The 19,156-nt window shown below is 37.1% G+C and overlaps 1 protein-coding gene and 2 long non-coding RNA genes across 3 annotated transcripts in view; all 3 read right to left on the minus strand.

Annotated features, from left to right (window-relative positions):
- LOC127859748 (DNA topoisomerase 2-binding protein 1-like) overlaps positions 1-19,156 on the minus strand; it is a 266,921-nt gene that overhangs the window by 211,289 nt on the left and 36,476 nt on the right. The window contains exons 3-4 of the mRNA XM_052397256.1: positions 8,059-8,171; positions 7,319-7,378 (exon numbers count right to left, since the gene is read on the minus strand). Coding sequence (XP_052253216.1) covers positions 7,319-7,378; positions 8,059-8,171 — 173 coding nt within the window. The remainder of the gene's footprint in view (positions 1-7,318; positions 7,379-8,058; positions 8,172-19,156) is intronic.
- LOC127859563 (uncharacterized) lies at positions 119-1,292 on the minus strand. The gene is made up of 2 exons (XR_008039455.1): positions 1,159-1,292; positions 119-1,009 (listed from the first exon to the last, which is right to left on the minus strand). It is a non-coding gene; the product is annotated as an uncharacterized LOC127859563 (long non-coding RNA).
- Positions 13,899-16,510, minus strand: LOC127859547 (uncharacterized). Its single transcript, XR_008039439.1, has 2 exons — positions 16,099-16,510; positions 13,899-15,796 (listed from the first exon to the last, which is right to left on the minus strand). It is a non-coding gene; the product is annotated as an uncharacterized LOC127859547 (long non-coding RNA).

Consider the following 19,156-nt stretch of genomic DNA (forward strand, 5'->3'; position numbering starts at 1 on the left):
ATAGCCACAATTTCAACGCTAGATGTGATATGATTACATAGAATTTTGTAGATACAAAATGCTCGTTTTTATTTATTTGTGACACAATTAATTATCCCCACGCTTTTTGAAAAAAAGGTGGGGATATTGTGGTTATCTCCGCCGTCCGTCCGTCCGTCTGTCTGTCTGTCTGTCCGTCCTGGCCACTATCTCCTCCTACACTAAAAGCACTAGAACCTTGAAACTTACACACATGGTAGCTATGAGCATATGTGCGACCCTGCACTATTTGGAATTTTGATCTGACCCCTGGGTCAAAAGTTATAGCGGTTGGGGTGGGGCCGCGTCAGAAATTATCACTCATTTTTTTAGGTTATTTTACATTTACTTCTTTATTTCTACACCGATTCACTTCAAATTGATACTGGACCTCTCTTATGACAATACGGTCAATCTCAACCATGCATGGCCCCATTCCCAACCCTGGGGCGCCCCGCCCACATAGGCCACACCCACCAAAATTTTCCATTTACTATAATTTTTTCATTTCTACACGGATTCACTTCAAATTGATACTGAACTTTTGTTATGACATTAGGGTCAATCTCAACTATGCATGGCCCCAATCCCAACCCTGGGGCGCCCGCCCACATAGGCCACACCCACCAAAAAATTCCATTTACTATATTTTTTCCATTTCTACACGGATTCACTTCAAATTGATACTGAACTTCTCTTATGACATTAGGGTCAATCTCAACTATGCATGGCCCCATAACCAACCCTGGGGCCCCGCCCACATAGACCACACCCACCCAAAATTGCCTTTACTATAATTTCTTCATTTCTACACTGATTCACTTCAAATTGATATTGAACTTCTCTTATGACAATACAGTCAATCTCAACTATGCATGGCCCCATTACCAACCCTGGGGCGCCCCGCCCACATAGATCACACCCACCCAAAATTGCCTTTTACTATAATTTCTTCATTTCTACACCGATTCACTTCAAATTGATACTGAACCTCTCTTATGACAATACGGTCAATCTCAACTATGCATGGCCCCATTACCAACCCTGGGGCCCCGCCCACATAGACCACACCCACCCAAAATTGCCTTTTACTATAACTTCTTCATTTCTACACCAATTCACTTCTAATTGATGATGAACTTCTCTTATGACAATACGGTCAATCTCAACTATGCATGGCACAATTACCAACCCTGGGGCACACCTAGGTCAAACATTCGGCGTGGGGATACGCGTCGGCCTCTGCCGCGCCATTTCTAGTTCCATTTTAATTTCCCGCTAATACATGTATATCTACTTATACGACACGAACACCATGTTAGTATATCATTGCGGGAATTTAAAATGGAATTTAATATGCAAAACAATAATAAAAACGAGCAATTTCTATCTACAAACATCTATTTTACTAGATCACACCTGGCGTTGAAATTTCGGCGATTGCCATAAGGAACACTGATTTTTTATTGGTTAAGTTTATTTTACGAACAATTGTACAAAAATTTCGTTGATTTATAGTATTAAAGTTACTTTAATAAAAGTTTTTCAATGGTCAATACATTTTTATCTGTAAAAAAATGGGTAAAAAAAATCGCGATTTCTCAAACTCCTGAAGTATTCTGGCAGTTCCGGCAATGAGGGGTGTATAGTGTGGGGGTGTGGACATTTATTACATTATCTTCCAAAAATGCGAAAAAAAAACGAAAAAAAATATATAAAAAAAACGGGGGGGGGATGTGGGGGGGGGGATTCTTGGGTGCGATGGTTGGACGGTATTTCAAACGTAAAATAATAAAAATAAATATTTGTGTTTTTTAACCGTTTAAAAAAAACAAACTTGGGGGGGGGGTGAGGTGGGGGGGGGGTATAGTGTGAGGGTGTGGTGGTAATTTGTGAGATGATCTTAAAAAAAAAAAAATTAGGGAGGGGGGGGGGGATTCGGGTGGGGGGAGGGGGGGGTGGGGGGAATTCTTGGGTGCGATGCTTGGACGGTATTTCAAACATAAAACAAGGGCTGTTTGTAAAACATGCATGCCCCCCATATGGGCTGTCCGTTGTAGGGGCAGCCATTGTGTGAATACATTTTTTGTCACTGTGACCTTGACCTTTGACCTACTGACCTGAAAATCAATAGGGGTCATCTGCGAGTCACGATCAATGTACCTATGAAGTGTCATGATCCTAGGCAAAAGCGTTCTTGAGTTATCATCCTAAAATCATTCTACTATTTCGGGTCACCGTGACCTTGACCTTTGACCTAGTGACCTCAAAATCAAAAGGGGTCATCTGCGAGTCATGATCAATCTACCTGTGAAGTTTCATGATCCTAGGCATATGCGTTCTTGAGTTATCATCCGGAAACCATTTTACTATTTCAGGTCACCGTGACCTTGACCTTTGACCTCAAAATCAATAGGGGTCATCTGCGAGTCATGATCAATCTACCTGTGAAGTTTCATGATCCTAGGCATATACGTTCTTGAGTTATCATCTGGAAACCATTTTACTATTTCGGGTCACCGTGACCTTGACCTTTGACCTTGTGACCTCAAAATCAATAGGGGTCATCTGCGAGTCATGATCAATCTACCCATGAAGTTTCATGATCCTAGGCGTATGCGTTCTTGAGTTATCATTCAAAAACCATTTTACTATTTCGGGTCACCGTGACCTTGACCTTTGACCTAGTGACCTCAAAATCAATAGGGGTCATCTGCGAGTCATGATCAATGTACCTATGAAGTTTCATGATCCTAGGCCCAAGCGTTCTTGAGTTATCGTCTGACAACCACCTGGTGGACGGACCGAATGACCGACAGACCGACCGACATGAGCAAAGCAATATACCCCCTCTTCTTCCAAGGGGGGCATAATAATAAAAATAAATTTTTGTGTTTTTTAACAGTTTCAAAACAAAAAAAATTGGGGGTGGGGTGGGGTATAGTGTGAAGGGGGTGGTGGTTATTTGTGAGATGATCTTAAAAAGAAATAAAAAATAATAATAAAAAAATAAAATTACGGGGGTGGGGGGGAGGGGGGGAGGTGGGGAGGGCGGGAGGGGGGAGGGCACGGGGGATGGTTTGGGTGGAGTCTATTGTGGTATGTCAGGTAAGAGTAGTTTTGTCAAAGTATCAATCAAATCTAATCATAAATAAAGAAGTTATAACAATTTTAGCAAAATTTAATAATTTGACCTTGAGAGTCAAGGTCATTCAAAGGTCAAGGTAAAATTCAACTTGCCAGGTACAGTAACCTCATGATAGCATGAAAGTATTTGAAGTTTGAAAGCAATAGCCTTGATACTTTAGAAGTAAAGTGGATTGAAACACAAAATTTAACCATATATTCAAAGTTACTAAGTCAAAAAAGGGCCATAATTCCCTAAAAATGACAACCAGAGTTATGCAACTTGTCCATTTACTGTACCCTTATGATAGTTTGCGAGTGTTCCAAGTATGAAAGCAATATCTATGATACTTTAGGGGTAAAGTGGACCAAAACACAAAACTTAACCAAATTTTCAATTTTCTAAGTATAAAGAGCCCATGATTCCGTCCAAATGCCAGTCAGAGTTACATAACTTTGCCTGTACGGTCCCCTTATGATAGTTAATAAGTGTTGCAAGTATGAAAGTAATAGCTTTGATACTGTAGGAATAAAGTGGACCTAAACACAAAACTTAACCAAATTTTCAATTTTCTAAGTATAAAAAGGGCACATAATCCTGTCAAAATGCCAGTCAGAGTTACATTATCCTCTATTCCTATAACTTCGTGCAGCCCTATAAGATCGTGTACTTTTTTATGACGTAAACTTCTAAGCATCATTCGAACGCACGTGCCCGAAACTGTTCACTTTTGTAACGCGAGAATTTCTACAGCCGATAAGACAACAATCATGAGGAAAAAACAATAAATATGATATTAATTGTCCGTTTTCTGACCTCGTTCCAAAGATATAGACGTAACAATGTTTAAAATCTGCAAATATTCTTCACCAGTCAGCTATGTTTGTCAACGTTTTGATCGTAAAACGTTGTTAGAGTAGTTTCCCTTGGAGGCCCGTCTCGAATTTGTATTGTGCTCTCTGTACTTTGCATTACAATACGATTAAAGTATGCTGTGTATGCAGAAAATTTTACCCCCAAATGTTGACACGAGACAATACGTTAAGATCGTGACCGGCTAATTGCGATAAATGTTCTCACTGCGTGAATTTGGAATTTTGTCACAAAACAACTGTCATTAGAAGGGGTTACAGCTTTTAATACCCCAATTGTAAATAGAATTTTATTTAGCTATTTTCCGTTAGTAAATACTCTTTATCTAGACCTCTGAATTCAGTTATCACAGTTCATATTACGTTTTTATGAAGACCAGTTTTGTTTAAACCATTCTTTTCAAAACATTTTATTCACGAAATTCATCTAAAACAACACATATTTAATACAAATAAACACATATTCACAAAAACATATATCGGTTATTATAAACACATCCCAAGGCCTCGCTGTGACGTCATCAATATCGGTGCACGATCTTATAGGGTAATTCTGTGTGATGCAGACTACAATGTACATGAATGTTTAAAGGTACGTAACTCCATTTTTATTATCTGTCAACCAACATATTTCACTCGTTATTTGTTAAACAAAAGATAAATCATAAAGTATATATCAAGTTTAGTTATTGTCTAATGATTTTTCATGAAGGATATGCCTTTGAAGTTTAAGGTGCACGAACTTATAGGTTTAGAGGCTACTTTGCCTGCACAGTCCCCTTAAGATAGTTAGTAAGTGTTGCAAGTATGAAAGCAATAGCTTTGATACTTAAGGAATAAAATGGACCTAAACACAAAACTGAACCAAAATTTTTAATTTTCTTAGTATAAAAAGGGCACATAATTCTGTCAAAATGCATGCCAGAGTTATCTAACTTTGCCTTCCCTGTCCCCTCATGATAGTAAGTAAGTGTACCAAGTTTGAATGCAATAGCATCGATACTTTCTGAGAAGTGGACCTAAACGCAAAACTTAACCAAAATTTTCAATTTTCTAAGTATAACAAGATGTGTTTGAGAAACACAATGTCCCCTATATATGACCTTGACCTTGTGAAGGATGACCTTGACCTTGTGAAGGATGACCTTGACCTTGTGAAAGATGTCCTTGACCTTTCACCACTCAAAATGTGCAGCTCCATGAGATACACATGCATGCCAAATATCAAGTTGCTATCTTCAATATTGCAAAAGTATTCATAAAATAAGCGATTTGGGCCACATATATTTGACCTCTGACCTTGAAGGATGACCTTGACCTTGACCTTTCACCACTCAAAATGTGCAGCTCCATGAGATGCACATGCATGCCAAATATCAAGTTGCTATCTTCAATATTGCAAAAGTATTTATAAAATAAGCGATTTGGGCCACATATATTTAACCTCTGACCTTGAAGGATGACCTTGACCTTTTACCACTCAAAATGTGCAGCTCCATGACATACACATGCATGCCAAATATCAAGTTGATATCTTCAATATTGCAAAAGTATTCATAAAATGAGCGATTTTGGCCACATATATTTGACCTCTGACCTTGAAGGATGACCTTGACCTTGACCTTTCACCACTCAAAATGTGCAACTTCATGAGATACATATGCATGCCAAATATGAAGTTGCTATCTTCAATATAGCAAAAGTTATTGCAAAATGTTAAAGTTGGCGCAAACAGACAGACCAACAGACAGACAGGGCAAAAACAATATGTCCCCCACTACTATAGTGGGGGACATAAAAAGGGCCTATAATTCTGTCAAAATGCACGCCAGAGTAATCTAACTTTGCCTGCCCAGTCCCCTCATGATAGTAAGTAAGTGTACCAAGTTTGAATGCAATAGCATTGATACTTTCTGAGAAAAGTGGACCTAAACGCAAAACTTAACCGGACGCCGACGCCAACGCCGACGCCAACGCCAAGGTGATGACAATAGCTCATAATTTTTTTTCAAAAAATAGATAAGCTAATAAACAAATCCCTTCAATAAAGAGACAAAAGAAAAAGAATTCCACAAACAAACTTTGAAAACTTCATATAAACAATACTGGGTGAATAATAAATGGTAACAGTGGCTGAGAGTTTTTCAAAGCTCCAATTTGAGGTACAAAACAAGTTGAAAACCATGGAATATGATAATCATTTGAGGCATGCAAAAGCAGTTATATGCTGGTAGTTATTTTTATAAACGAAATTTCCAAAATGGGATATTTGAAGATTTTGTCCCATTGGTGCAAAAATGTACCATGTGACATTGAAATTAGAAGGCATATGATACCTTTTTGCAGCAATCAGGCGTTTTAATGTATTAATTCTGATCATCAGGGTTATAAAACATTCCTGAAGTATTTTATGTAAACTGCTTTTTTTTATTCATACACATGTAATTATTCTTCAAATAAATCGTGCAACACATTTAATTAAATACAAGAGCACCGCATAACGGGTGCCACGCTCGGCTGCGGGTGCAGTTTTGAATAGATGAAAGCTTGTCAGTTTTTTGTTTTTTTAGAGGTCACAGTGACCTTGACCTTTGACCTATTGACCCAAAAATGGGTGTGGCATGTACATGTAGAACTCATCAAGGTGCAGCTACATATGAAGTTTCACAGTTGTAGGTTGAAGCACTTTGATTTTAGAGCCAATGTTTAAAACCTTGACAAAATGTTAAAGTTTTAGCACGACGCGGACACGACGACAGACACAATGAGCTGGCTATGACAATACCTTGGATTTTCTCCAAAAACAATAAAGCTAAATTCGAGCTAATAAATAAGCTTTAATATGTGGACCAACCTTTTTTCTCTGAGGGCAAGCAGATTATTTTTTTTCTCTGAGGGCAAGCAGATTATTAAAGTTAATTACCTGCTGGGCAAGCAGAAGTGAAATCCTCAAAAATTGGGTGTTCTAATCGGCCCTATTCGCAATGGAAAAAAGTATATATTTTTCCCAAATGGGACCTAAAAATTCCCAATTAAAGGTTTCCCCAAAAATATATTTATGTCTTTATTTCAACATTTTGTTCACCTCCCATCCAGCCATATAAGTTCAACATTAGTAAAAATAATACTGAAAACACTTGTATTCTCGATTTTGAAGCATTTTTTTAGCAAAACAGCAACAACACTCATTTCCCAATTTAAGTTAAAATGCTGCGAATTTTCTAAGTCCAAAGGGACCCAGCCCCATTCCCAAAATGGTGGAAAAAAAACACTGGCATACCCCTGACCCTGCAGTACTTACGTAGCTCCCAGAACCTCTGCTATGCTTATAAGAATGTCCCTCTCTGTGCCACTGTAACCACTACAAAGTAAGTAGTTCAGTTAAAAATATACCTGCATTTCGTTAACGTGTAATGTAATATGTTTGGAAAATGATAAAATATCAGATAGATACAGTTAGATTTACACAATTATTTTCAACTGTATCACATCAAACAATTAATTGCATAGTCTTAAAATTATCAAACAAAAGCTGTTTGTAAAAAAAGTATCCCCCTAGGTTAATAACAATTCGAATTTGCATCAAATATTGCTTACACTGAATATCATTGCAAATCCTGTAACCTCAATTCAAGAGACTTCCTTTGAACTAAAAATACCATAAAAGCAGAAAGTGTTGTCCCTGATAAGCCTGTGCCGACAGCACAGGCTAATTTGGGACTACACTTTAGGTACTTGCATTAAGCACCATTTTCCCATAGCGAGACTCGTGTATACCTGATTGAGAGTACACAGTCCTTCAGTGGAGCTCCCTCCATTACCTGATTGAGAGTACACAGTCCTTTAGTGGAGCTCCCTCCATTACCTGATTGAGAGTACACAGTCCTTCAGTGGAGCTCCCTCCATTACCTGATTGAGAGTACACAGTCCTTCAGTGGAGCTCCCTCCATTACCTGATTGAGAGTACACAGTCCTTCAGTGGAGCTCCCTCCATTACCTGATTGAGAGTACACAGTCCTTCAGTGGAGCTCCCTCCATTACCTGATTGAGAGTACACAGTCCTTCAGTGGAGCTCCCTCCATGTTGATCTCTATTGGTGTAAAAAGAGGGTTGCTGTCCACATCCAGCAAGGCATTCTGCTCCATGCACATTTGCTGTGAACAATCAAACAAATATTTGCTGTGAACAATCAAACATATATTTGATGTAAACAATCAAACACATATTTGCTGTGAACAATCAAACAAATTTTTTATGTGAACAATCAAACAAACATTTGCTGTGAACAATCAAACAAATATTTGATGTAAACAATCTAACAAACATTTGATGTAAACAATCAAACAAAGTTAGCTGCATAACCATTTTCCACTCAAATACACAGTTTGACACAGTTGTTGTCCCTTAGAAAAGAGTATCATATTTAAAGCCTTTAACAGAAGATTAAAGTTTAATAGCCTTTATTTCCAACCCTTAAATATACTGACAAGCAGCAAACCTCATAAAACCTGAGAAGACTGTTAATTACTTGGAAAATTATCTTCAAAAGTTAATATTCACACCCCTTTTGTCACAGCAAATTAACTCAAAACCGCAAAAGGGACTCACTAAATATATCATCAATGGTTCAATGATTTACCCTTAAAAAATGCATTTCCATTTTTGTTCAACAACTCCATATTTTCAATGAACATCCTTAAACATTTCAACAATCTATAAGGCCTTCTGCAAATTCTCTGCAAAGCTTCGATTGTTTACTAAAATTGTTTCCAATATTTAAACTCTGTTTTATTAGTCAGCTTGTTTCACAAGTGTGACTGTACCAGTCATTGTAAGGCTCTGGAGTCTGTTTCCTGGAACTAGAACCAGCACTTGGTGTCTATAAGGGAGATCAAAATAGATCGCTCCCTCGGTGGGGATGGAACCCATGACCTCCTGGTCACTAGGCAGACACAAAGTGTAAGCAAAATTAATCTCAAAATTGTGCCATTCACTGAATCACTTTGATCACACAAAAGACAATAAAAAGGGCCATGATGGCCCAATACTGCTCACCTGATTCATCTGTATCAACTAGTCAATATACTAGATTTGTTGGTTCCTGAATGCTCCCCCTGACTCAAAATTGTATTTAACTAAAGTCGCCTTGCTATGGCAAAATTCTTCTACTTTTTGCTATTTTATAAGTTTTAATGAAAAAACAGTTGTGGCCAAATATAATTTTCTTTAGCAAAATAGGTCAATTTGTAGCCATTGGCCAATTTGGCGAATGGCAGAGTAAGCCCTGTCTGTTATGTGCCAATCAATCCAATCAGTAGCTACTCACATATTTCCATTTCATTATCCTGACATGTTGTCCATTTGACACAGATCTCTCTCTTAATGTCAAAACTGGATTCAAACTGGTCTCTCTATGTCAACACTGGACCGACACTATGCTGTGTCATCAAAGTGAATAACACACGCTACGCCATCACTATATGAGTACAGTATGCAAAGGAGAGATCAAAATTGACCACCATGTGAGTTTTGGTTCCAGTTTTATCCTATTAATTTGTAAGCAAGCACGGCATAAACAAAGGTCATTGTGACCTTCCAGTAAACTGTCAACATCAACACAGGAGTTAAATAAACAAATACAGTAGATTTCGCTTAATTGAATAGCCCATTTGTCACGTCCGAATATTCAATTATCCGGAGTATTCAATTATACGGAATCAGTTATATTTTATAATGTTATCACTAACCGGGTGTAGTCCTCCTGGAAATTGTGCTTTTCATGCATAATCAAAACATCGTTTCGAAACATAAAGCATTTAAAAAAGTTAATATTGGAATTAAATATTGAATCCATTATAAATATAATATAAATGTTTTGTTGAAATCCCAAATGAGAATACAATTTTTGTAATCCAAAACACACTTTCTAGCTTTAAATAAAACGTCCACATGTATTTCCTTTGCCCCCAACAAAAAGCTAGCGAAAACTATGCAGCAATGTACAATGTCACGCCATACGGTGCGTGTAATGATTTTTTCCATTTTCATTTTATTGCTTACCCAACGCTTACGCTAGCAACATCTATTGCTCATGTATTGTCCTGGTTAAAGCGCGCGAAAATTAGCGTGGGTGTATATACGCTGTCGAAGGAAAACTTTGTAGCGAGGAGAATGCTGTATCTTTGACGTTACGCTCTTTCAGAAAGTTTAGTATTGAAACATATAATGTACTGTGTACTGATTTACCGGAAAATCTGGTCAATACTGGATTTAATTTTGGTTATTGTGAAAACATGATCAGCAGTGTTAAGACTGCGATGTTTTGACAAATGTGCGCGTTTGCGATTGTTCGACATCATGTTTAGATATTATTTACTGTGACGCAGTTGTGTAGGTTTATAAACACGAACTGAGAATATAGTGTAACATTCCATCACCTATTGCAAACTGTCGAGCAAGACACGTCAACAGTTTGTTTCTTATCAGCATCACAATCTTTAATTTTTTCTAAGCGACAACAAACTGTTGAAGTGTGTTACTCGATTTGATTTTCGGTAAGGAGGGACTTCATTGAAACTAAAAATACTATAACAGCGGAAAGTGTCGTCCCTGATTAGCCTGTGTGGACTGCACAGGCTAATCTGGGATGACACTTTACGCACATGCTTTAAGCCCAATTTTCTCAGAACAAGACACAAATGAACTGGAACAGTTTATCAAAAAATAGCCGTTGGTAAACTCAATTACATTTGCAGATTTCTGCATACAAAGATATGTTTAAACTTGAACAATGTTTTATTTGTCTATGGTAAATTCCCTTATTGTACAAGAAAATAATTTCACATATGAATAAACAAAGACTGGAAAACATCCCATTACACAACAGATAAACGAGTGCATTATACCCGTGTACCATCTTTTACTTCACACGTCTCTATGCCTAACGTGAATTAAATCGGAAAGCAAATATTGCAGATTATTTATGAATTGTGCGATATTTGTATGGCTTGTTGCACATTCTAAAATGGCAAAAGTATATAAACGGATTATAAACAATGCACATTGAACGAAATAAGGAAAATGTGATAAATTGACAATTCAAATATGTCGTTATACAGTACATTAACATGTGAAATAAATCGCGTTTATAATAAATCGTCAAAAAGACTCGCACTTGTCTCAACTGCAATATGCAATCTTGGACTGCAGACAGAGTGATTTTCTGAAGTAATTTTAAGTTAATGAAATACTCAGCTTTGTGCTTTGAATTTGTAAAAATCGTTATTTGGCGAAAGATATTATTTTATAACGCAGTCATGAAAACGGGCTATAAGCCAAATTAGAAGAATAGGCTAGCATGTTACGACGACAATGTATATGTTACATTACTTAAAACAACTAGAAAAATAGACGTCTTTCCAAGCACTCTCTTGCAGTTTGGAAGCACCAGAGATTCCGCTAAATGATGCAAATCACGACATTATTATTAATTTGTGCCTGGTCATTTTGATGAACTCATACTTAAAATGTACCCTTTATTTTATTGTGAATTCATTTGTAAATGAATTTGATAAAAAAAACTACCGGGTACATGTCGCTGTTTATTTTGTTTGCTAACGAAATCGAAGCGTGACACTTCACGCGAAATTTACGTCATTAGAAAATGCATTGTGGGAATGTTTTGGTTCAAGTTACCGGTGGTTAAATTCCACTATGCGCGGTTAGGTTACTTTGCGGTATATCATGTTTATACAATCGAGTTACCTTGAAGGTTACTAAACCTGAATAACCGCAAACTTACCAAGGTTTGAAAGTTACCGAGCGGTAACTTTAACAAGCGTTTACACAATTGGGTGCAGAAAACAAAAGTAACTACCGGTATGTTACCAGTCATGTGACAGATTGCGTAACATTCAACCAAACTGGCCCACAGCCGTATAACAAATGGTTTGACGAAAAGAAAAAGTATCTCGACTCAATGAATGTGTTCAATCAATAAAGCAACTTGAGGGTAACTTTATAACATGGGTAGAAAGAAAAGAATTATTCATCTGTAAACTTGATTAATTTGTTAATAGGCCAATATTGGGATTTGATTTTTATTTTATTTTGGCAATGCAGCAGGTTTGAACAGCATTATAAAACAGTAGATAAAGAAACCTCAAAATGCGTAATTTCAATAGGGGTCATCTACTGTCCAAGGCCAATGCACATGGGAAGTATCAAGCCAATCGGTAAATTCTTTGACATTTATTGATCGGAAACGATTTTTACACTCAGTGTGATAGTTACAGTACAGCCAACGCGGAACAAACATAATCTGCGGTCACGCCACGAACAGAACGTTAGTACTCGGCAGCCCCGTCGTGGTTTCACGCGGCGTAACGCGAGGTACGCGGCATCAATCCGCGCAATGACGCGGAGTCTGTATTAACCTTCTCGTACTTTCGCGGCATGTGTAGTGACGAAACCTAGATTTACACTTCTTTCATAGTTATTATTTTAACGTTTTAAAAAGCGGATATGATTTTTATATGATGCTTTATAGACTATTTATATAATATCACATCCTCAAATATATTCGACACGTAATGGGCCTAAACAAATTATCGTTTAATTAATTACGCACAACTGTAAATGTTTTGTTCGATTCTCAAATGAGCATTATTCAATTTGTAATCCGAAACACGCTTCCGAATTTTAATGCTAACGCGACAATTAAACAATTAAATGCTAGCGTCAAATAAACAGTGCTTTATCTTTTGTCTCAATAAAAAGCGCGCGAAAATCATACAGACATGTAGAACGCCACATGGAAAGTGTGGGAGTATTTTGTGTTGTATAAAAACATGAACATCACATCACGTCAGGCGGTTTACGCGTGTTCAGTGGAAAAAAAACAACGCCCCAACTTTAAATAGAAACAAATGCCAAAATTTATTTGACACTTTAGAAAAATGTCCAATGTTTGTATTTCTTGAAATTCATGAGAATTTTTATCTTAAATATTAACCAGAATTTGCTTTAAAACTGGAATATACAGGATTATCGGGTAATGAGTAGCGACGGGAAAAATAGTAAGTATGCAGTAATAGATACATTTAATTAATTATGATTTTAATATTATGATAATTGATCTTTTAAAATTTATTGACTAATAATAATTTTTCAAAGATTTTTGTTTTATGATGCCCATCGATTCGGCGTCATGTCGCAGATAGCGGCTTGCCTCGACGGACAGATGCGAAGCATCGTGGCGAAATGCGACATGCCGCCGCATACTGATATGGCTTCAACGGCCGACTCGGCATCGACTAGTTGCGCCTTAACTCCGCGGATTGCGAAATATGTTTGTTCCGCATTGGCTGTACTGTACCTTGACCATTGACCTAGTGATCCCAATTTCAATAGGGGTCATCTACTGTCCTAGGCCAATGCACATGTGAAGTATCAAGCCAATCGGTAAATTCGTTGACGAGTAATTGATAGGAAACGATTTTCACACCAAGTGTGATAGTGACCTTGACCTTTGACCTAGTGGCCCCAATTTCAATAGAGGTCATCTACTGTCCAAGGCCAATGCACATGTGAAGTATCAAGCCAATCGGTCAATTTGTTGACGAGTTATTGATCGGAAACGATTTTCACACTTAGTATGATAGTGACCTTGACCTTTGACCTAGTGACCCCAATTTCAATAGGGTTCATCTACTGTCAACGGCCAATGCGCATGTAAAGTATCAAGCCAATCGGTCAATTCGTTGACGATTTATGGGTCGGAAACGAACTGGTCTACCAACAGACAGACCGACCGACAGACAGCAAAACAATATACTCCTTCTTCTTCAAAGAGGGGCATAATAATAAAATAAACAAACACAATCTTTCACTCATATTTTTTTTCAAATCAGGATGAGGATTACACACTTGTCTTCTGCTTTATGAATTACTTTCATATTGACCAATCAAGGAATTGTACACAAACACATTGGAAAATGACCAATACCAAATTCCTTTTTTTTCCCAAAAAATTTGAAGTCCACAAATGTAAGTGTCCACAAAAAGATTATTCCCGGTCTGCAATACTTCTGACCTTCATGTTGTGATCTGGACCTTTAGTTTCAGTGATTTGTCTACTTCTGAATTTGTTACCATGACATTAATTTTTCATAAACATCCTTTCATGGTTATAGAAGAGAACGACTGGGCCCACACCTTTGACCTTGTGCACATCTCTCATTGACTTCATTGACCTTAAATCATCTTAACTTAATGTAAATGCTTCAAATGGTATTCGAAAGCTGAATCAGACACAACAATAGAGAGGCTATTATCATTAAAGTATGACTTTGACCTTAACCTGGCTTGACTAATTCCCCATGGACTTCTGTTCATGACCTTAACATTTGATGTGAGTTTCTGGAAATTCATGATAGGGTAAAACAGTGTTACGAATACAACAAAAATTCAAATAAAGGAAATTACTTTAAATCCCTGTCCCACTTTGCAGCCCAATATTATAGATACTTTCAAAATTACTATTTAAAGTCTGGAATGACTTTTCAATGAGTTATCTTAGGAATTATTATTTCACATAAACCTGAATACCCTATCCCCCTCTGGGACATAATTGGTTATTCATTACTCTGTATCATCTAGACGCTCCATACAAAATTATCATAAGCATAGCAAGCGCCAAGTGATTGAAAACAATCATACAAATTTTAAAATGATACAAATTAATTAAAAAATTGATTTAATGTGAAAACTATCCATTAATAATAGAATAGCAGATATTATTATTATTGAATAAGTTTTCCAAATAACAAGAGTTTGCCAAGCAATATTGTCCCCTACCGGTTAAACTCCACCATTGTTAGTAAAAAAAATAATTATTTTTTTAAATATTTGTTGCCATAGCAACCAGAATTCTCCATATTGCCATCTATCCAAGTTTCAAGTTTCATGAAAAAATATGAAGAACTTTTAAAGTTATCGCAGAAACCAGAAAAGTGTGACAGACTGACAGACTGACTGACACATGGAGCGCAAACCTTAAGTCCCCTTCGGTTTCACCGGTAGGCGACAATAAATTCTATCCGAGCCACTAAAATAGCAAACAGAAATAAATAGATTTATTGTTATACATGTAATTAATCACATTCTAAAAAATGTCATTTAAGTAAAAAAAAACAATGTCTCTTATATTGATTTTTAAAATGCATAGTGTTCAAAGAACAAAGTTAAACATTATTTGTTATACACTTAAGACAGACTTCTAAGACTTACCAAGTTAGCAACAAACAACATTAAATAAAACAAGAGCGCCGCATGACGGAGCAATATACGCCCGATTCGTGTGCCATTGGAGATGATACACTGATGATTGATGTATTTGTTTTGGAAATAAGCAAAAAAAAATTTCAAAAATCGCGAAAAAAATAAACCCGATGAAAATATCGCAAAATAAAACTGGATAAAAATATTGCATAAAAATATTGCATGTGTTAATCGGTTGCATGTCTCCAATCAGACCTGACTGATATATAATCTATATACTACCTCTGACCAAGTTTGGTGAATTCAACTTGAACTAGAGCTTTGTCACTGAATGTGACTTATACCCCCATACCACTTTGACGCAGGATAAAAAGTTGTTTAAAAGTTTCGGATGAATACAATTTGAATTAGAGTCCGGACAAAGTAGCGCCGTTGAAAATGCACTAATTGACCCTATGACCTAGTTCTTGACCCGACATGACCCATATTCGAACTTGACCTAGATATCAACTAGATGCAACTACTGACCAAGTTTGGTAAAGATCGGATGAATACAATTTGAATAAGAGTCCGGACAAAGTGGCGCTGTTGAAAATGGACTAATTGACCCTATGACCTAGTTTTTTACCTGGCATGACCCATATTCGAACTTGGCCTAGATATCAACTAGATGCAACTACTGACCAAGTTTGGTGAAGATAAGATTTATACAATTTGAATTAGAGTCCGGACAAAGTAAAATGCACTAATTGACCCTTTGACCTAGTTTTTGACCCAGCATGACCCATATTCGGACTTGACCTAGATATCAACTAGATGCAACTACTGACCAAGTTTGGTGAAGATCGGATGAATACAATTTGAATTAGAGTCCGGACAAAGTGGCGCCGTTGAAAATGCACTAATTGACCCTATGACCTAGTTTTTGACCCGGCATGACCCATATTCGAACTTGGCCTATATATCAACTAGATGCAACTGCTGACCAAGTTTGGTGAAGATCGGATGAATACAATTTGAAATAGAGTCCTGACAAAGTGGCCCCTTTGAAAATGAACTTATTGACCCTATGACCTAGTTTTTGATCCGGCATGACCCATATTCGAACTTGGCCTAGATATCAACTAGATGCAACTGCTGACCAAGTTTGGTGAAGATCGGATGAATACAATTTGAATTAGAGTCCGGACAAAGTGATGCCTTCCGCCCGCCGCCCGCCCGCCCGCCCGCCCGCCAAGGGGTTTCACATAATACGTCCCGTATTTTATACGGGCGTATAAAAAGAACAAGAGCACCGCATAACGGGTGCCACGCTCGGCTGCCGGTGCAGTTTTGAACAAGAGCTATCAGAAGTCAGCACGCTCAACTTTTCGAGTGCTTGACAGTATAACGTAAGCCATCACGGGGAAATTGTTCATATTCAATAAAGTCAAAGTAATATAGTCATATTTTAACTGAAAGAGGACCATAATTGAAACATATTGATCACTTATGTTTTAAAGAAGTGGTACATTATAGACGATTCTGAGTTCAGGTATATTTTCCACAATCTATTGAACATTTGTAAAGACATAAAACAAACTAATAAGATTATATTTCAAGTTTGATAGCAATAGCTTGGGTGGGATGGTTGGACGGTCTTTCAAAAATAAAATAATAAAAATAAATATTTGTGTTTTTTTTTACCATGTTTACAAAAAAAATGTGGGGGGAGGGGGTGAAGAGGGGGAATAATGTGGGGGTGTGGTCATTTATTAGATGATATTTCGAAAACAAGAAAAAAATGGAAAACAAAATTGGGGGGGGGATCTGAAGGGGGGGGGGGGTGGGGATGGTTTGGGCGGAGTCAATTGTGGTATGTCAGGTAAGTGTTGTTTTGTTTAAGTATGAATCAAATCTAATCCTAAATAAAGAAGTTATGGCAATTTAAGCATAATTCATTAATTGACCTTGAGATTCAATGTCATTCAAAGGTCAAGGTCAAATTCAACTTGCCAGGTACAGTACCCTCATGATAGTGAGAAAATTTTTGAAGTTTGAAAGCAATAGCCTTGATACTTCAGAAGTAAAGTGCATCTAAACACAACATTTAACAAAATATTGAAAGTTACTAAGTCAAAAAAGGGCCATAATTCCGTCAAAATTCCAACCAGAGTTATGCAACTTGTCCTGTACAGTCCTCTTATGATAGTTAGCAAGTGTTCCAAATCTGAAAGCAATAGCTTTGATACTTTAGGAGTAAAATGGACCAATACACAAAACTTAACCAAATTTTCAATTTTCTAAGTATAACAGGGGCCATAATTCTGTCAAAATGCCAGTCAGAGTTACATTACTTTGCCTGCCCTTATGATATTCAGTAAGTGTTGCAAGTAAGAAAGCAATAGCTTTGATACTTTAGAAATAAAGTGGACATAAAAATTAACACAAAACTTAACAAAAAAATTAATTTTCCAAGAATAAAAAGGGGCATAACTCTAAAAATAATGCTGACAAGAGTCATGCACCTCAACCTACACAATTGTCTTGTTGCCATAAAGGAGTATTCCAAGTTTGAGTTAATTATCTTTGATGGTGTTAAAGTTATTTGACTTTATAAAAAACTTCTACCAACGCAGAAAGCGACGGCGATGCCGGGGTGAGTAGTATAGCTCTCATTTTTCTTCGAAAAGTCGAGCGAATAAATCAAAGCTTGTCAGAGTTTTTTTTTGTTTTTTTTAGAGGTCACAGTGACCTTGACCTAGTGACCCAAAAATGGGTGCGGCATGTAGAACTCATCGAGGTGAAGCTACATTTGAAGTTTCAAAGTTGTAGGTTGAAGCACTTTGATTTTAGAGCCAATATTCAAAACCTTAACAAAATGTTAAGGTTTTAGCACAACACGGATGGCGGATGGCAGACGTCGGACGACGAGCTGGCTATTAAAATACATCAGATTTTCTCCGAAAACAGCCCAGCTAAAAATAACTTTAATTTTAGAACAAGAGATGTGTTTGTCAATAACACAATGCCTCCTACTGCGCAGCTTTGATTGATTAATTTTTTATCATTTGGCAGGTACATATAATTATCTCCCTTTAAAGCTTATAAATTCCCTTGGATTTGTTTTTTTGACCTTTGACCTTGAAGGATGACCTTGACCTTTCACCACTCAAAATGTGCAGCTCTATGAGATACACATGCATGCCCAATATCAAGTTGCTATCTGAAGCGACATAGAAGTTATGAGCATTTTTCGAAAACTAAACAAAAATTGTGACAGACGGACGGACGGACAGTCCGATCACTATATGACCTCCTTCGGGGGCATAAAAATATGTGTATCCATATTTCAAAATCATTCTTGCAATTTAACATACACTATTACATAAACAGCTATTGTTGCTTTCATCACCTTATACTGCACATATACAAGTTGTAATATATTAAAAAATATTGTTCCATTGTAATAAAACAATTATTTACAGCTTTTGTAATTTATATCAATTATTATAGTACAAATAAGATACAGGTATAATAAGCTATTTCACTTTGTACACCAGGATCTTTTTGCGCTCCCACTGTCCCAAAATAATGGAGTCAGTAATTCTGTTGTAGCAGACTGAATGTGGACACTCAACTCCATCCCTCAGAGTAGCAAGAGTGGCCAGCTTCATACTACCCTTACTATCCACCTGTACGATATTTTTTGAATCATTTCCACACACTAGCACCTGGCCTGCAGGTGTCACATGTAAACCAACCAGAAATTTTACTGCAGGGTCCATGAAGGTGGCAAGGATTGATCCATCCTTGGCCAGAGTGAGCAGCTTGTGCTGGTAGGGGCTAGTGATATACAACCTGTCACCCGTAGGGCTCA

The sequence above is a fragment of the Dreissena polymorpha genome, chromosome 15, assembly GCF_020536995.1.
Source record: "Dreissena polymorpha isolate Duluth1 chromosome 15, UMN_Dpol_1.0, whole genome shotgun sequence".
In the NCBI taxonomy this organism is placed as follows: domain Eukaryota; kingdom Metazoa; phylum Mollusca; class Bivalvia; order Myida; family Dreissenidae; genus Dreissena; species Dreissena polymorpha.